This window comes from Vulpes vulpes, chromosome 10 (assembly GCF_048418805.1).
Source record: "Vulpes vulpes isolate BD-2025 chromosome 10, VulVul3, whole genome shotgun sequence".
Taxonomy (NCBI): Eukaryota; Metazoa; Chordata; class Mammalia; order Carnivora; family Canidae; genus Vulpes; species Vulpes vulpes.
Window position 1 is genome coordinate 88,029,163 of NC_132789.1, and position 17,093 is coordinate 88,046,255.

The window sequence follows — 17,093 nt, forward strand, 5'->3', positions numbered from 1 at the left end:
ACAGAGAGGCACATTCACATGAGGCGAAAGTCAGGAGTCACCACATGGGACAAGATGGAGGAATTTCTGTACAGATTCATGGAGGTGGGAAATAAATGGGTCCCCTAGTCCACCATATGCTAGAGCATATGCATCATACAGCCACCCTGAGGATGGGAGCTCCGCACTGATGGAGGGGGGAGAATTAGAAGGAACCCAGGTGACCATGCAGTTACCACCACAGCTTACCTCTGTACTCTTTGATGCGTGAGAAGAAAAGATCTTGCTTAAAACAATTGTGTTCTGTGTGTGTGTCTACTCTTAGAAGCTAAACTTAATTCCTGAACTGATAGACACAATAAATGCTAGTTACAGTTAACATTATTGTTTTCTCTTAGCATCATTTCTCTAATGCCAGAGGACTGTCGCTCTTTGGGTCCAAGCCATCTCCAGGCCGGTCTGTCCCACATTCGGTCCCTTAGTTGTTCTGGTTAGGAGAGGAAGGAAGCACACCTTGCCACAGATTCTAGGGGTACAATGCTGCCATCACTGACCAGGTTTTGTTTTTGCTGGGGCCTTTTATCCTTCTGCTCTCTGTCAATGTGCTGACTAGTTTTTCTGGCCTGCAAGAATGCATCCTCATTCAAAGACGTCTTCGTATGGCCTATGTGTTATGAACTTGCTCGTCAGTCCTGCTCTAGCTATCATAATGCCAACGTGTAGAAAATGAAATTAGAATCAAAGGCATGAAGGAAAGTGAGAAATCAGGCAAAAGAGAAGGCTTTAGCTCTGAGCTGTTTCTATTTTTATTAAAAATAATTTTAAAAATTACATTCCATTGACAATTAAAATCGCATTTCTCAATTTAAAAATATTTTGCAAAGAAAAAAGACAAGAATGTGTTATAATATCTTTTAGATACGTAGAAAATCTAATTAATTTTTAGGGTAGATAATTTTGTATAAGGCAGGTTCAATTCTACAAGAACTTTTAAAATTGGTATTGTTTCATTTATTTAAAGGGGTATACAGATCAAGAGAGTATAATTATCAAAGGTAACAATCCTTCTTTTTCAAAGTCACAGAAGTTAAATTAAAGGAATTTCCTTTAAAAAGATATTTAAGTCACTCCTCTACCCTTAGCAACATTTTAGTAAACAAATCCCTCACCTTCAAATAAACATTTACTTTAAATCTTGATATACGTTAATTACATAGAAACTAATGTCAAAAATATTCTTTACTCCTATCTTAGAGTGCTTTATTTTTCAATTAAATTTAGAAATGCTTTTAAGTCTATCACTGTGGAGTAAATAAGTTAGCATACAAGCATGTACGGATTTATTCATTTTTTCTAAAAAAAAAGTCATGCAGCTGAGAAGAGAGCAGTTTATACATATATACATGTATATCTGACAAATCTAAAGCCATAAGCTGTAAAGGAAAAATATTATTACATATATTATTCCCAGCATACAAGGCAGGAGAAAAAAACCCTAAAACCTTTCATCAGTCTTAAAACTAGAATAGTTTGGGGGCACTTGGGTGGCTCAGTTGGTTAAGCGTCTGACTCTTGATTTCAGTTCAGGTCATGATCTCAGGGTTGTGAGATCAAACCCTGTGCTGGGCTCTGCACTGGGATTCGATCTCTCCCAGTCCCTCTGTCCCTAACCTCCTCCCTCTCCTAAACAAACAAACAACTTTAGGAGTTTTGCAAATCAGTTCTAACCAATAGTGATGGGACCATTTCTTACACGGGGCTTACAAGGTAGGATTTATACATTGAAGCCAAGTGGTAAATACAACGTCTGATGATCTCAGTGACCTTCTGAGGAAGTACTTTACTGCTTGAAAAATGAGAGAGTCTAATACATTTTTTACACTCTTTTCACTTACTTTTAAAAACAAGATGTATACATGCTAAGTTACTAATGATCTAGCAGATTATTTTTTAACTTGTTGGAAAACTACAATCTCCGCCCTTTCTGAAGTCTGACATTTATTAAACATGCAGAGTTTTCCCGTGTTCTTGATGTTATTTATAATTTCAGGGGTTTCACCTAAGTCAGAGTAATCTAGTGATCACTCTCCATTGATCTTTACACTAGAAAAATGTTGCTTACTATTTGTAGTTTCTACGTATCTTTCATTGAATTCTTGACATGCAGACCAAAGAGGTGAAAAATGTGAAGAATATGCTTTCTGTAAAAGGTCCAATTCCTTATTTATAAAGCACCAAAGGCCAGTGATGATACTGTGATGGGAAATGAGGAGTATGATTACCTGAGCCCTCTACACCTGAAGTCTAATGGAAGCGAATCTATTCACCTTTGGTTGTCTTAAATACTTCAGTGTTGTATTTCTAAACTTGTATGGCACTGGAATTAAAGTCTTCACATTATTGGATGTACTTTGGTTTATAAATTTAACTTTTTAAAGTATTTCAAGAAGAGCTTAGAGCATCTATAGAATTGATTTTGAAAAGTTTTAGTTTCATATATATTTGCATGGATTGGTATCTCATGAATATAACATGTTATTTAGAAAAGGTAACAGGGCAAAAAACAAACCAAAAAAACCCCACCAAGTATCTACAAATAGCCACCCCCAAAAGGACTAGGAGGAAAATAAAATTTTAGTACCAGATGGGACAGTACCAAGGTAATGTCACAGAGCTGCGCAAACAAATAAACAAATCTAGGCAATTCATTGTTTGGATTATGCAATTATTAATAACCAATTTGAATAATTTCACTCCACACTGTTATACAGTGACTCTTCTGGTTACTTTAAGATTGAGGAAATGTAATCTATGAGTGAAGCTACCCTGGTCTGCCTGTTGTACATATTAAATGGAACCCCAGGATTTACCTTGAGTATCTCCTGAGAGTGAAAACATAGCATGTGTAAATTTAATTCAGTATAAAATTTCAATGTTTTCCCGACAGTGAGAATTTCAGCAGTGTCTTCTTAGTATAAAACAGTGTCTTATCACTCCACTACATTCCGAATTTGTGTTAATTCTGACAGATATTGGAACTAAAGTCTATATTTTATGTTTACTCATCATAGGGGCCTTCTTCCGGAGACCGTACAAATTGATAAAATTTAAAAATAGACAAAAGCATTTTTTAAAGCATCCATTTACATTGATAGAAGCATTTGTTCCCCCCATGGATAAGAAGTTGGATCCGTGCTGTATGTGTTTGGGTAACAACGAGCTCCTCAGAAAGAGGAGTCACATCACTGAGTTAAGAGTAACAGATTGATGTTCTTACACATTTATTTAAATAAGTTTCCTGAGGAGTTCGACTTGACAATATTGCTAACCTAGTTTGCTTAAAATGTACAAAAATGCAGTGAAACTTACATATCTTTAAAATATTCTGAAGCCAGATTTTGTTCTGATCGGCTATGCAATTAAGGCCGATTAGTTAAATTTTTACTAACAATAATCTGAAACATAAAATTAACTTTGGGTTTAAAAGCAATTCTTTTTTTTTTTTTAAAGCAATTCTTGAAATCATCCTCAATATATGATACCTATTAATTGAACAGTAATAAAAAGAGGGTGCTAGGATTGACCCTTCACAGCTTTGGTTAATACACCTTGCCAAGAATAAACTGCCTTTAAAACAAATGCCTTGTGTACTGTGCACTTATAGACACCGGTACATTTTTCAGACATAAATTGAATGGCGTGTTGCTGAAGTTTCTCTTGCTGGAATTTGAAGTGATTTTAAATACTGAACGATAACATCTTTATCGTATCATAAAATATTGCTTCATCAAAACGAGATTCCAAGGCCCCTTATAGTTCTCTGAACTTCTCAAGTCTCCATTATTTGATAGACTTGGATAAAATGTACAGGCCTCAGAGTTCATCAAAAATCTTGGATACCCAGAGAGAGAAAGAAGCAATCTGAGACTCTTCTGAGAGTCAAAATGTTGAGAAGAAACAAAGCAACAAAATAGATACGATGATTCAGAAAATGGCAATTTTGGCAGAAATATCTGAGAGTCACCGTGGACTGCAGGTTGAGTATGAATATGCAGAACAGGGGTGAAAACAAAAATGCCATATTAGGATGTGCTAACGAGAATATGACAGATCAATCTGTTGAAATTATATTCCGCGAAGACTGTCCTTCGCCAAGGCCCTGCGAAGTCTCAAGCTAGCATAAGAGCAGTGGTTAAACACAAGCAGATAGTTTTCTTTTATTGTGTGCAAAGATTTCCCTGGCTTGGAACCCTGCCTTCAGAACGAGGAGCCCAGGTCAGAAGGCGGATGCCAGCTAGAGGGTGGAGAAGGCCCATTTCTGCTATGCCTCAAGGCGGCCTTCCAGACACAAGCCCCCCGTTCAACAGCAAGAGTTTGGTGAGCCTCATCTCCCTTCAGTTGATATGTGGACAGTAAAATAAATAAAGGTTTCATTCTTCTTCCCTGGAATAAAATACCAAGTGTTGTAGAAGACCTGAGGACTCCGATTCGCTAGATTGCTTTAAAGGTCAGAATTAGAAAATTAAGGATTGAAGGAAGATTGATTTTACGTGAGTGGGAATGATAAGCAGGCCCTCCTGCACGGTGCACTGCTGCTACTCGTGCGAGGGTGTCAACAGAGACCGCATTGAATGTCATCTCTGATGGGCTGATAGTGGCCTCCCGGAGAGCCCTGTCGAGGAGGACACCAGGCTTGTCCCAGCCTGACAGGAGAGTGCGACGAGTGATATCTGCCACAGGCACAGGTATTTCCTATTCCTATTCTGTTTGTCTCAAATGACCTTAAAGATCTTGAAAACATAGGAGGCTGACAGATGACCCACCCTGTGCCCATGTCCTAGTCACAGACCACAGGCGGGGGAGGTGTGGTGAGAGTCAGAACGAGCTTTGGGGAAATGTGAATAAGCCGGTGATTTTAGCTGAGAAGGAAATCACTTTGCTCTGTCACTGAAGATCCCTTTTCCTCCAAGAAGGTCCCAAGGGCTCTGGCCAACTCGGAGTCCCCAAGGCCCCAAAGAGCGTCTCCTCCGGACGGCGGACTCTCCCACTACGTCTTCTTGGCAGGCAGATGAGCTTACCAAGCCCCTGGGATGATGTACACAGTGAAACACTCGCTTTGTTTTCTGTCTTTTCCATGATGTAACTCGCCTTGAGGAAAGCTGCTGCCGAATGCACATGACCTATCAGAGGACTTGACTAATCAGAGGAAATTATCCAGCGCTAATTAGGTAATAAGGTGACCCAGAAGGAAGCCATATATAAAACAGCTTCCTGATTTAAACTTTGAGGAATGAAGCAGAAAGGTAACAAAGACCTAGAGAGCCTGGCCCAGAGGACCGGGCAGCCAGAGGTAGGCCTGGAGGAGAGAAGAGGCGCTCCCGAGGGGTGAGAGCCCGCTTGGGTCCTCCTCCCTCAGAGGCCCAGGACGGCAGCCAAGCCTCTTCCCTCGCGCTTCTCAATCTCAATCGTGCATTCTTCCAAGTACAGGTGATGCCATCATTAGGAAGAGTGGGCGTTGGGGGAAACAGCCAAAGGTTCTTGTGTCTTTGTTGATTTGAAATTAATTAAATTCGCATCCTCTTCACCCTCTGTTGGCAGGCTCGGCAGGCTCCCTCCGGGGCTGCTTCTCTTGGAAAACATTAGCACCATCCAGGCTCAGGATTCACTGTCACTGTAAAAAAACAGAACCATGGTATATTTCCAAGAAGCTACCGAGAGCTGGTCCCTCCACTATGGAGGGGACTCAAGAGAACGCACACGATCAGGAAGCCAACAGGGTCCAGCTTACAATTTCTGAAACAAAGGTTGGTTTGGATTTTATATTTGATCCCTGAGGAGGAAATCCATGAAGGCCAGGAAATAATCCCTAGCTCTTGCTCTAAGATCCCTCCCTTGTGCTGATGTGGAGAGAACCAGATGGAGTTAGGGGTCCCCCCCTTTAATTAGATCTAATCCCATTCTCCTATGAATACATGCCAAATTGCTCCCCCCCCCACCTTCCTTTTTTAAAAAATTTCCATGCATTGTTTTTTCTCAGGAGTTCGTGGTCCTGGCGTGTTTTCAAAAGCCCATTTTGCTCACATCCACAAAGGATCTAGAGATGCCTTCTCGGTGTCATTTAGAATTCAATCCTAATGATGCCTAATGCATCTTGGGGTGTGAGTCGACATAAATTAGGGACGTGGTATTCGGACATGACTGTGCTGGCTCATTTGTGCTTCTGTTTCTGACTTGGCTATCTTGGCCACATATCTGGCTCTGCAGCTTTTCCCACTGAGACCATGCCTCCACCCCCATCTCCTGGAAAGCAGGCCACTCTACCTCTCCTCCCACTTCTTTCTTCAGTTTTGTGTCCCTTCGCTCCAATTCCAGAACATCCCTACTTGAAGTGACCTTTGTCTCCAAGAAAGTGCCTGGATGATAATAATCAACAGAACCTCACAACTCCTTAGCTCACAGGTGTGTACAGTCTGCAACAGCTAGGTTCTCCTGACGCCTGCTTCAGAGCTCTCCTGCTCAGGGAACCAGCATGTGTTTCTAAAAAGACTGAAGCAATTTGATAGATAAATAGATCTATCCATGGAAGGAGAGGGAGATAATGTGTGTATGGTTATGTGTTGGTGTCTGTGTTGTGAAGAAGCTGTGATAAGGACCATCGATGGGAAAGGAGGAGGCGGGCAGTTGTGAGCAAAAGACAACTTCTGTAGCAAAACTTATTTGAAATGGAAAGCTGATGGAAGATTAAGAAACTTTTTAACTGGGATTCCTGGGTGGCTCAGTGGTTGAGCATCTGCCTTTGGCTCAGGTCGTGATCTTGGGGTCCTGGGATCGAGTCCTGCAACAGGCTCCCTGCTGGGAGCCTGCTTCTCCCTCTCTGCCTGTGTCTCTGCCTCTCTCTGTGTGTCTCTCATGAACAAATAAATAAAACAAAATCTAAAAAACAAAAACCAAACAAACACCAATCCATACTCTTTGTTGAAAAAATGAATACAAATAAGCAAAACGAAAAATACTAACAATCTTACCAGAGTTAACATTTTGGTCTGTACTCTTCCAAACGTCCTTCCTCTGATCATGATATACATTCTTTGGTACAAAAATGGAATCATATCATGCATATCACGCTGTGATCTGCTTTTCTCACTGTCATTCACATACAGACATCATTCCTTGCTAATAAAAATACGGTATCTTCTTAGTGGCTACAGAGCATTCTAGTGTCTCATCAGACCAAAAACCATTTTTTAAACTACATCCTTATTGTTAAACATGTAGACTACTTCTGATTTTTAGTTTTTAGTCTGATTTAGTATAAAAAAATCTTTGCACACTCCCAGTTGTTACCTTTGCATAAACATACCTAGAAGAGAAATTGCCAGGCTAAAATGTACCTCATATTAAAGCTTAAACAGCCCTTTGTCAAATTACCCCTTCCCTAGATTTTTTCCTCCCCACATTCTCTTTAGGGAGATTTCCTTTCCAATCCTGGATATTATTATTCTCATTTTTTATTGATCCAATAGGTGAAAATATCGTCATATTTACCTTTACTTTTTATGATTTCTAAGAAAAATAAACATTTTTTAAAGGTCTATTGGTAATTTTGATTTTTTTCTTTTGCTAAATTGCTAATATTGATAATTTTTACTCATTTAAAATGAGACTACTGGACAGGCCCAGTGGCCCAGCGGTTTAGCACCACCTTCAGCCCGGGGTAGGGTCCTGGAGACCAGGATCGAGTCCCGCGTCAGGCTCCCTGCATGGAGCCTGCTTCTCTCTCTGCCTGTGTCTCTGCCTCTCTCTCTCTCTGTGTCTGTCATGAATAAATAAAATCTTTAAAAATAAATAAATAAATAGAATGGGACTATCTTTTTATTGGTTTGTGTATTAATAATTTTTGTTCATTATACATATATTGCCAATACTTTTCCCCAGTTTTCCTTTTCCTCCTCATTCTATTTATTGTGTTTTTTGAAGTAAAGAAATTTGGAGCTTTTAATGTAGTTTAAATCTATGATTTTCTTTCTTTTGAAAAAATATTTATTTATTTAATACAGAGAGAGAGCAGGGGGGGAGGGCAGACGGAGAGGGAGAGAATCCCAAGCAGACTCCCTGCTGAGCGTATAGTCCCATGTGAGCCTGGATCCCAGAACCCTGAGATCATGACCTGAGCCAAAACCAAGAGTTGGATGCTCAACGGACTGCACTACCCAGGCACCCCTAAATCTATGCTTTTCTGATATGCTTTTTGATTTGTGTGTCATGCTTTCAACTAGTCCCTACCTCAAAGTTATAATAATATTTATATTTTTTCTGTACTTTTTTCTTTTTTTTACCATTTAATCTTATTTGGCGTCTATTTTAATCTATGGCATGAGACACAGCTCTAAATTTTAATTTTTATTGCATTGTGGAGTCTTTCAGGAGCACAGTATGTGTCTCTCTATTTTAAAAATTTTTTTATGTCCCTCAATAAAATTGAACCATTTCTTTTTATATTATGCCATGCATTTTTTGGTTAAGTGTATGCCTAGGTATTTCACACCTCGTGTTGTTTTTATGGCAGTACTAAGGTTAGTATGTGCTAACAGTGGCTCTTTCAGCGTAGTAGATAAGAGCACAGGGTCAGACAGCCAGAGCTTGAATCAAGGCTCAGCCACTTCCTGGCCGTGTGAACTTGGGCAAATTGACCTTTTTTTAGGCTCAGTTTTCTGTGTTTATCTCATCTGCAAAACACACATAATAATACCATGTATCTTACAGGGTTGTTGTAAAGGATAGGTGAGCAAATCTCCGTAAGGCACTATACTAGCGGCCAGACACACAAACACACGAATGTATGTTATTCGTATTTTGCAGATTCTATGCTAGCAAATGTTTTTTGGTTAAACACAAGCTTGAACACTGCTTCATAATGCAAAGTCTTTAAGAAAGAATCTTCCAAAACGAACTTTCCATTTCTTTTTTTTTTTTTTTTAAGATTTTATTTATTTATTTGAAACAGAGAGAGAGAGAGAATACATGGGGGGTGGGGAACAGCAGAGGCAGAGGGAGAAGCAGGCTCCCCTCTGAGCAGGGAGCCCGATGTGGGGCTCAATCCCAGGACCCTGGGATCATGACCTGGGCTGAAAGCAGATGCTTAACAGACCGAGCCAAAGTTTGGCGCCTCCAAACTTTCCATTTCTGAGGAGAATGTACTTCAATGTGGTTTGTTTAAAACGCCCTACAAGCATTTTGAGGGCTTGGCGGGTGGCACCGTCACCAACCAGAACTTGTTTACTTCAAGCACCAAGGAGCCCAGAGCTCACACCTGGCCCTCTCTGCTCGGCTCTGTGGACTGCGAGCAGTGTGACAGGCCCTGCCACACAAGACTGTCCCAAAGTGGATACCAATTGCCTCAGCCGTGGGACATCAGGTCATTCCTAGTGTTGCAACTCTCACACGCAAATTTTCACTGGAGGTGGCGCAGTGGCCGTCAGGCCCGTGTGAAAGTCAGCAACCTGGGCTCCGGCCCACGGCCTGCGCCTGGAGGCATTCTCGCTCGCTCGCTCATTCCTCTGTCTAGGTAGACGTGCTCCCTGCGTCTCTGTGGCTATTTATCATCTCTGTGAAATGATCAAATAAGCCCAGGCGTTCTCAACTCTGGCAAATCCTAGAGTTCCCTGTTAAAAATATCTTGGCCCACTGCCACACAATTGCACCAAATAACATAAGTGATCCTGCCTCAGACTTGTATGGCTTGCCTCCGTGTTAATTCGGGCAGTGTTAGCGTCTTGTCTACGACAGCGGCGTCAGAGAGTAAGTTTTCTGAGTGTCATGTAGATATTTTAAGAATGTGGGACAGCTTTCGCATAAGCCTTTATAGTAACAGGCCCACAAACTGTAAAAACAAATTGAACTGATGACAAAGCGTCATCTTATGATTTTTAAGAAAGCATTAAATTGGGAAGCTAACAGTGACATGAGGACAGCTCCGAAGGCCTCTTTCCCGAGTGCCCCCGGGCGCAGCCATCTTTGTTCTCCTGACCAGTTTATCTTCTCACACTTCCTCTTCATGACCACAGCTAATGTTTCCTCGCTCCAAAGATGGCAATAAACCTGCATTAAACCTTTCTTGTGTGATGATGCTTCCTAACTTGGTTTGGGGGGAGTACAGAGCTCAGCCCAGCACAAAGTCACCTCACAGTTAGATCATGTTCCCTTTCTCTTCAGCAATATAACATCCCTTCTCCTTCCCGAAGTAGCCCTGGCCCTGGCCCTGGCCCTGGGGCAGGGAAGGGGTGGGAGGGAGGTGGGATGGGTAGGGAGAGAATTATAGAGGTCACACATCTGGCTAACATCACACCCAGGCCTAACATTCATCCAACACACATAGATCATGCCCACAGCAGACATAATCTGGGCCACTATTCAAGCAATGCTGTGGTTTATTAAATTTAATACATCTTCCCTCACCCACCACATGCACACGCACGTGCACATACACATACACACCTGCATTTTAACAATGTTATTTGAAGGTATCATCCTGCAGGATTATAAGCGGTTCCTTTTTTTTTTTTTTATAAGCAGTTATTTCGTATCCCTCAAAATACAGAGCTCAGATTTGAGGGAAACCAGTTGGCACTCAATATACTTCTTATTTATTTATTTATTTATTTATTTATTTTTTAATGTGCTTCTTATTTAATACTTACTGAGTTTTAAAAGGACTTTTGAGAGACTAGAAAGGGAAAGAAACTCATAGAGAAAATAACTGGAAGGGGCCACAGAGATTTACTTGAGCGAAGAGGCCAACACAGTTCACCAAAACTGCTGTTTTCTTGCAATTAATGGTTCAGTCTCATCCATGAATACATGAGGTGATGGATACATCATTCACCAAATACTTTCATGCATTAGCCTCATGGTGGTTGCCTTTCTTGATGTTGAGTGTTCCTTCTATTTTTTTTGATCTCTAATTTGTGGAATATCTCTTAACTAATTAATAAAAGAAAATGAAAATGTAGTTTTTGGTGTTTTTTTTTTTTATAAAGATTTTGTTTATTTATTCATGAGAGACACACAGAGAGAGAGGCAGAAACACAGGCAGAAGGAGAAGCAGGCTCCCCACAGGGGAATCCCGAGACTCCAGGATCACGCCTTGGGCCAAAGGTAGACGCTCAACCACAGAGCCACCCAGGCATCTCGAAAATGTAGTTTTAAAAGAAACATTGAGTTTTATCATAAACCTGCTGTGTAAATTAGACAAATTATTGAACTGCTCCGAGCTCCAGGTTTACTCATACAGTTTATTTCATTTTTAGCTGGTTGAACTGATGTGATGTAGTCAATGCCAGGCACATATTAGGTTGTTCAGTAAATATATTTTGTAAAATTACATCATCATACTTTTCTAAAAAAAATTAAAAAAAGACAAAGAGCAGAGACAGGAAGAAATTCACGAAATTCTTTATTAAGCTAACCTAGATTTTCCCGAGAAATACTGAAGTGATCCATTTTTATGTCATTGAGCTCAGACGTGAATCATAAAATAAACAATAGAATTATCACAAAACCAGAACAGGTATGCTGTTATTTACCCTCTCTGACTACTCAACTTCCTACGTGATAGTACCCAGGCATCCGGTATGTATAAAATGCTATATAAATGTCTTATTATTTTTTGTTATTAATGTGCTTTCAAAATTATAAATCCACTTGGATGGAACCAAATCAATTTTTTCCCTAGTCTTTCCCAATGCTATTACTCAATATAAACTCATCACTGTGGCCAACTGGCATAAGGGAAAGAAGATGGACACTCGGCTAATATTTGCCATTCCTTTTCTGTGGTTCGTCACCTAAGCTTGCAGAGACAGAAACACTACGCTTGCAGGAAATTGTCTAACTATAAAGGCCTCGGGAAGAAGGGACAGGCTGGCTAGACAGTAAGCACTATGATGAAAGGGAGTCTATCTTTGTGGTTACTACTATCTAGCGGCATTCAGGAAGGTGCTGGGAGGGGCAGACAATAAGGCAGTGCATTCTTTACAGAGAATTTAAACAATAATATAACCAACTCAATAGATCTGCTCTCTGTTATCACAGAGTGCTGGCAAAGCTTAACAATGCCAGTGATGAAATTCTCTTCGACTCTAGGGCAGACCTCTCCCACTGCCCTGCCGCAACCCTTAAACAGCATTCCACTTACAATGTCTCACACATAACAGATATGAATTATGGGAGAAATGCTAAGGTAGGAAATATGAATATAAAACTCCCCCTTGTACACAATTCCTTTGTTGTCTCTTCTTATTGATTTTCTAAAGACATGAAAACCATAGTATAAACTTCCCATAGTGCTTTGTGTGTCTCTGGCCCTTAATAAAATCCTGTGCTAAACTTTAGATTCCACAACATAAAAGAAAATGTCCATTCAATGAGGACAGGCAAAGTAATGAACAATGGCTGGTCAATGGGATATGTGGGAAGAGTTCTAAAAGACTCGAGACTATGGATCCTGATGAGAAAAGTCTTTACACCCCACATGGTGCATTAAGTGTAGGGTGGTGACCAGATTGACTCCTTTTTCCAGAAGTACAAAGACTTTACATATAACAGAGGTTCTGTGTCAGGGTGTCTTTCTAGCATCAAGATGAATTGAATTCTTTAAATGCATTCTGGAAGTCTTAATTTAGCAAGAGGATGGAGAAGTATGTTTTCTACTAAGTTCAATCTACAGTGACTGTTACATACTTTCTAAACCAGTACAGTCACCTGTTCACTGCTTAAATGGCAGAGGAAGGATGAGTCTCAGACATTAAAGCCAATGGGGAACTTTGGGAGAACTGATGTGTCAAAGTAGGTTAACCTATTGCGACAAATGTACCACTCTGGCGTGGAACACCAATAGTGAGGGAGGCTGTGTGTGTATGGGGGTAGGGAACATATGGGACCTGTCATTTCTGCTCATTTTGCTGTACACCTAAAACTAAAATAGAAAGCTTTAAAAAAAAATGCCCCAACCACTAACATGGATGTGCCTGGGCCTTTGGACACAGTCTTATTAGCCCAAAGGGCAGTGAATTTATGTCTATGAATTTTAATAATAATATCAATATTTATTGAGAGTTTGCTTTGTGGCAGGCTTTGTTCTAAGTGCTTTGTATCTTTCAGAGTTTTTGGTGACTAAAAATTAGATTTGCTTTATAGTATTGTACTGCTCTTTGAGTAATCAGAAAGTCCTTATAGCACCAAGGCCCTGGGACTTGCCACTGCTGGTTGAATAGCCCTGGTTCTGACATCGCTGAGCGGGTAAGGCCTGACCAGTGTCCTCTGAATCAAAGCCAGATAGTTCTGGACCAAGAGAAGAATGTGGACATTCACCTGAAAAAATAATAGTTTAGCATAAAGCAGCCCCCCAAATCGGTTAAGGCTTTTTGTCTTATAGGCAGAAATGAGCTACAGCTTATTTCAAAGACCAACCTTTCAGTATTTCAGAAACGTGATTTCTAAGATGCTGTCATAACCATGTAATTCTCTAACATTAGGTCTCTTCCATGTTGCCAATAATATCAGAGATCAGGAGGCAGGTGTATAAAACCCCCTATGTTTTGCATCATTGGAGGGTACCCGTCAGAGATATGGTAATAAGATATTTATAGGGTTTTGGTGGTGATGTGAGTGAACCCTACACAGAAATACACAGTGACTCATCTTTAGGTAAGACTAAACTGCAGAGAAAATACTGCTCTGTGATTTCCTTTGTGATACTCCCCCTAGAATTTTTCTCTTTCATCTGCTTGTTAATATCTGGTATCTCACTTAAATAGGATAGAATCTTTCCTGAGCCAGTGATGCGACTTTAAGAGAAACATTATTTTAACTAATAATGCCTGATATCTTCAATACAAAGTGGACTTCGACGTCAGAGCCTAGGCTTGGCTCATTAGGACTGTGAGGGCCTGGGATCCCTGGGTGGCTCAGCGGTTTAGCACCTGCCTTCGGCCCTGGAGTCCCAGGATGGAGTCCCACGTCAGGCTTCCTGCATGGAGCCTGCTTCTCCCTCTGCCTGTGTCTCTGCCTCCCTCTCTCTCTGTGTCTCTCATGAATAAATAAATAAAATCTTAAGAAAAGAAAAAAAAAAGACTGTGAGGGCCTGATGTGTGAGATGTGGGGTGACCACCTCTCCGATAAGGTTTCAGGGAAGGTGCAGAAGAAGAGTCCAGAAGACAAACATGTGACTGCCCCAACCACATTCTACTCTCAATCTTCCCCTGGGACGCTCCAGCCTTGGGACTGCCCAGTGACCAGTGACTGCACTCTGGAAGCATTTAAGATGACTGGCACAGCCTTTGGTTAACATGGAGGGAGAGAAGATAGTATCCTGCTCTGAAAGTTTATTCTAATTTTTTAAAATTTTTATTTGTTTATTTGAGTGAGAGCAAGTGAAAGAGAGAGAGCAGGGGCAGGGGTGGGACAAAGGGAGAGGAGAAGCAGGCTCCTCCACCACGGAGCAGGGACTCCAATGTGGGCCTCGATCCCAGGACCCTGAGATCGTGACCTGAGCCGAAGGCAGATGCTCAACTGACTGAGCCACCCAGGCGCCCAGTTTATTATAAAGTGTCAGTCACAGGCTCAGTCAAGTTCTCTGCTCACTGATCACCTCTGAGTCACCCCTACCAACAACTTGGTGCCCCCCAAATCACAGTGCTGTTGTGTGGAACAGGTCCCTCGAATGCTGAATCACCAATCCTTTCTCCTATAACACTTCCCATGTCCTGACCAAATAATTCTCCAATCAAAACCACCCCAAACATGCACATTTTTATCCTCATAAAAGATAACAAAATTTAAACAAGATCATGGTGTGCTGAAAAACACCCAAGCCCTAGACACTAAAATTTTCTATCAGGCAGAGCCACCTAGTGGTGGAATGGAATGTGCTTAGTAAATTCTCATTTAATTTCTCTCCTGTAACAATCCAAGCCAGGTGGGGTTTTCTTTTGTTTTGGTTTTTAGATGTTCATTTTGTCCGCTCTTATTCACAATTATCCCCCTTAAGACTGCCACTTCCCATCTGTTTTCCTGACCAAACATCTATTCACCCAAGCGAAACAAAACTATGGTTTGATATAATCGTCAAGTTTTACAACTAAAACAGAAGCCACTTCAACGGTGTCTCTTTAGAAGGGCAAGAAAATGCCAGTCCTAATTTACTTCTAAAGACTGTATCTATATATAACAAGGATATTTACTTTATATTTTTCTATTTGCCATGCTTTCTTTTCCCCACACTACGCACATATGTGAATTGTGACATAAAATGTACAGGCACAGAGACGGTAAACTAAAGTGCTCTACCCTGGTCTCCAATTCCCTCCCCCACATACATATAATCAATGGTAGAAATTAGAAGTACCTTGGGTTGTGGTTTGATTCCTTCTCTTCCTTTAAAGTAGGTAAACATTCACAGTCCGCTAGGATGGAAAAAAAGCAAACTTATGGTTAGTCACCAAAATTTTATTTTTCTATCCACAAAACCCCTATATTTGAGCATCGCCTGTCCCTGATCTGTCCAGTTACTTGTGCAGAAATGGCCTCACTAGGGAGTTCCAGAGGTTAAAAGATTAATGATGGCAAGGCTCTTGAAATGGAAAAAGCATTAGAAGCACAGATACAAGACTTCAACATGCCTCTGCCCCTGTTGGAAAGGGCACAATTCATCACTGCTTGGTTATTCAGTCCCTGAAGAACCCCACTGTTGCTCCAAAAGCTAGAATCTGCATGTTTCAGGTTAAACACTGGAATAAAATAGCTTTACCGAAGGTCCTGACATGCCTGCAGCATGACTTCAGGCAGGACGCACACTCCAAAAGCAGCAGGGAAAGTGAGGAATAACTAACCTTCTTAAAGCTGTCTGAGTTCTCTCCTATTAGGGCCAGTGATTTTTAAGGAAAAACAAAATCCATCGGCTCCATCACTAATGTGTCAAAATAACTCTCTGCTGTAGTCGTTAGATAGAAAGGCCTTGTTCCGAGTTTCTGATTTAATGAGTGTAACAGGGTCCTGATTTTGTATTACATTATCTTAGGCACAAAAGGAACTATGTCAAATTATTCAAAGAGGTTATCTCTGGGTGGTTTGATGTTTTTCTTCTTTCTACTTTTTTTTTTTTTTTTGCATTTTCAAAATTATGTTATGTATATTTTATAAACTAAAAACAACAAAATGAAACTACCTTAAGGATTATCTCAGTGGCCTGCCCCTAACCTTCAATGCTTTATGGAGTCATTCTTTCCTCAGTAATGGGCTATGAAAAACTGTTCTGTTGGGATGCCTGGGTGGCTCAGTGGTTGAGCATCTGCTCGGGTTGTAATCCCAAGGTCCTGGAATCGAGTCCCGCATTGGGCTCCCTGCAGGGAACCCGCTTCTCCCTCTGCCTATGTCTCTGCCTCTCTCTGTGTCTCTCATGAATAAGTAAATAAAATCTTTTTAAAAAACTGTTCTGTTCAAAATTGTACGAGTTCATTGAATGGTTCTAATCTTCTGGAAAGCTTATGTTGATAAGCCTCTGGCGCAATAATTCTGATAACAGGTCTCTGGATTTGGACTTCGTTATTGCTGAATCTGACCAACCCCCAGGGTATTTTTAAAAGATGAATGTTAAAAAATACAAATTATATGACAATAAAAATGGTGGAGTTTGTTAATTTAATCTGAGCATTAAAAATAATTTATTGACCTTTTAAAGGAATTTTAAAAAGAGAAAACATAGGTACCATCATTTTTTTAAGGATTTTTTTTAAATGTATTTATTTGACAAAGAGAGATAGAGAGAGCACAAGTGGGAGGAGCAGCAGAGGGAGAGGGAGAAGCAGGCTCCCCACTAAGCAGAGCGCCTCTATGGCTTGATCCCAGGACCCCAGGATCTTGACCTGAGCCGAAGGCAAATGCTTAACCAACTGAGCCACCCAGGTGCCCCAAGTTGCCATCATTTTTAAATTCAAATACTGACTTAAAAAAGTAGGGAACATATAGAACTACTGCCAGATATCAAATGGAAAATAAGTTCATGAGAATTTTTATTATACTACGTATATTAGTGTTATCTAATAGAACTTCCTATAGCA

General features: G+C 40.6%; 1 protein-coding gene across 1 annotated transcript in view; it reads right to left on the reverse strand.

The window, feature by feature from the left end:
- Window positions 1–761: 761 nt before the first annotated feature.
- The window catches only part of TMEM154 (transmembrane protein 154), a 46,187-nt gene continuing 29,855 nt past the window's right edge, over window positions 762–17,093 (reverse strand). The window contains exons 7-8 of the mRNA XM_026016611.2: window positions 15,383–15,440; window positions 762–5,650 (exon numbers count right to left, since the gene is read on the reverse strand). Coding sequence (XP_025872396.1) covers window positions 5,635–5,650; window positions 15,383–15,440 — 74 coding nt within the window. The 3' untranslated portion in view covers window positions 762–5,634. The remainder of the gene's footprint in view (window positions 5,651–15,382; window positions 15,441–17,093) is intronic.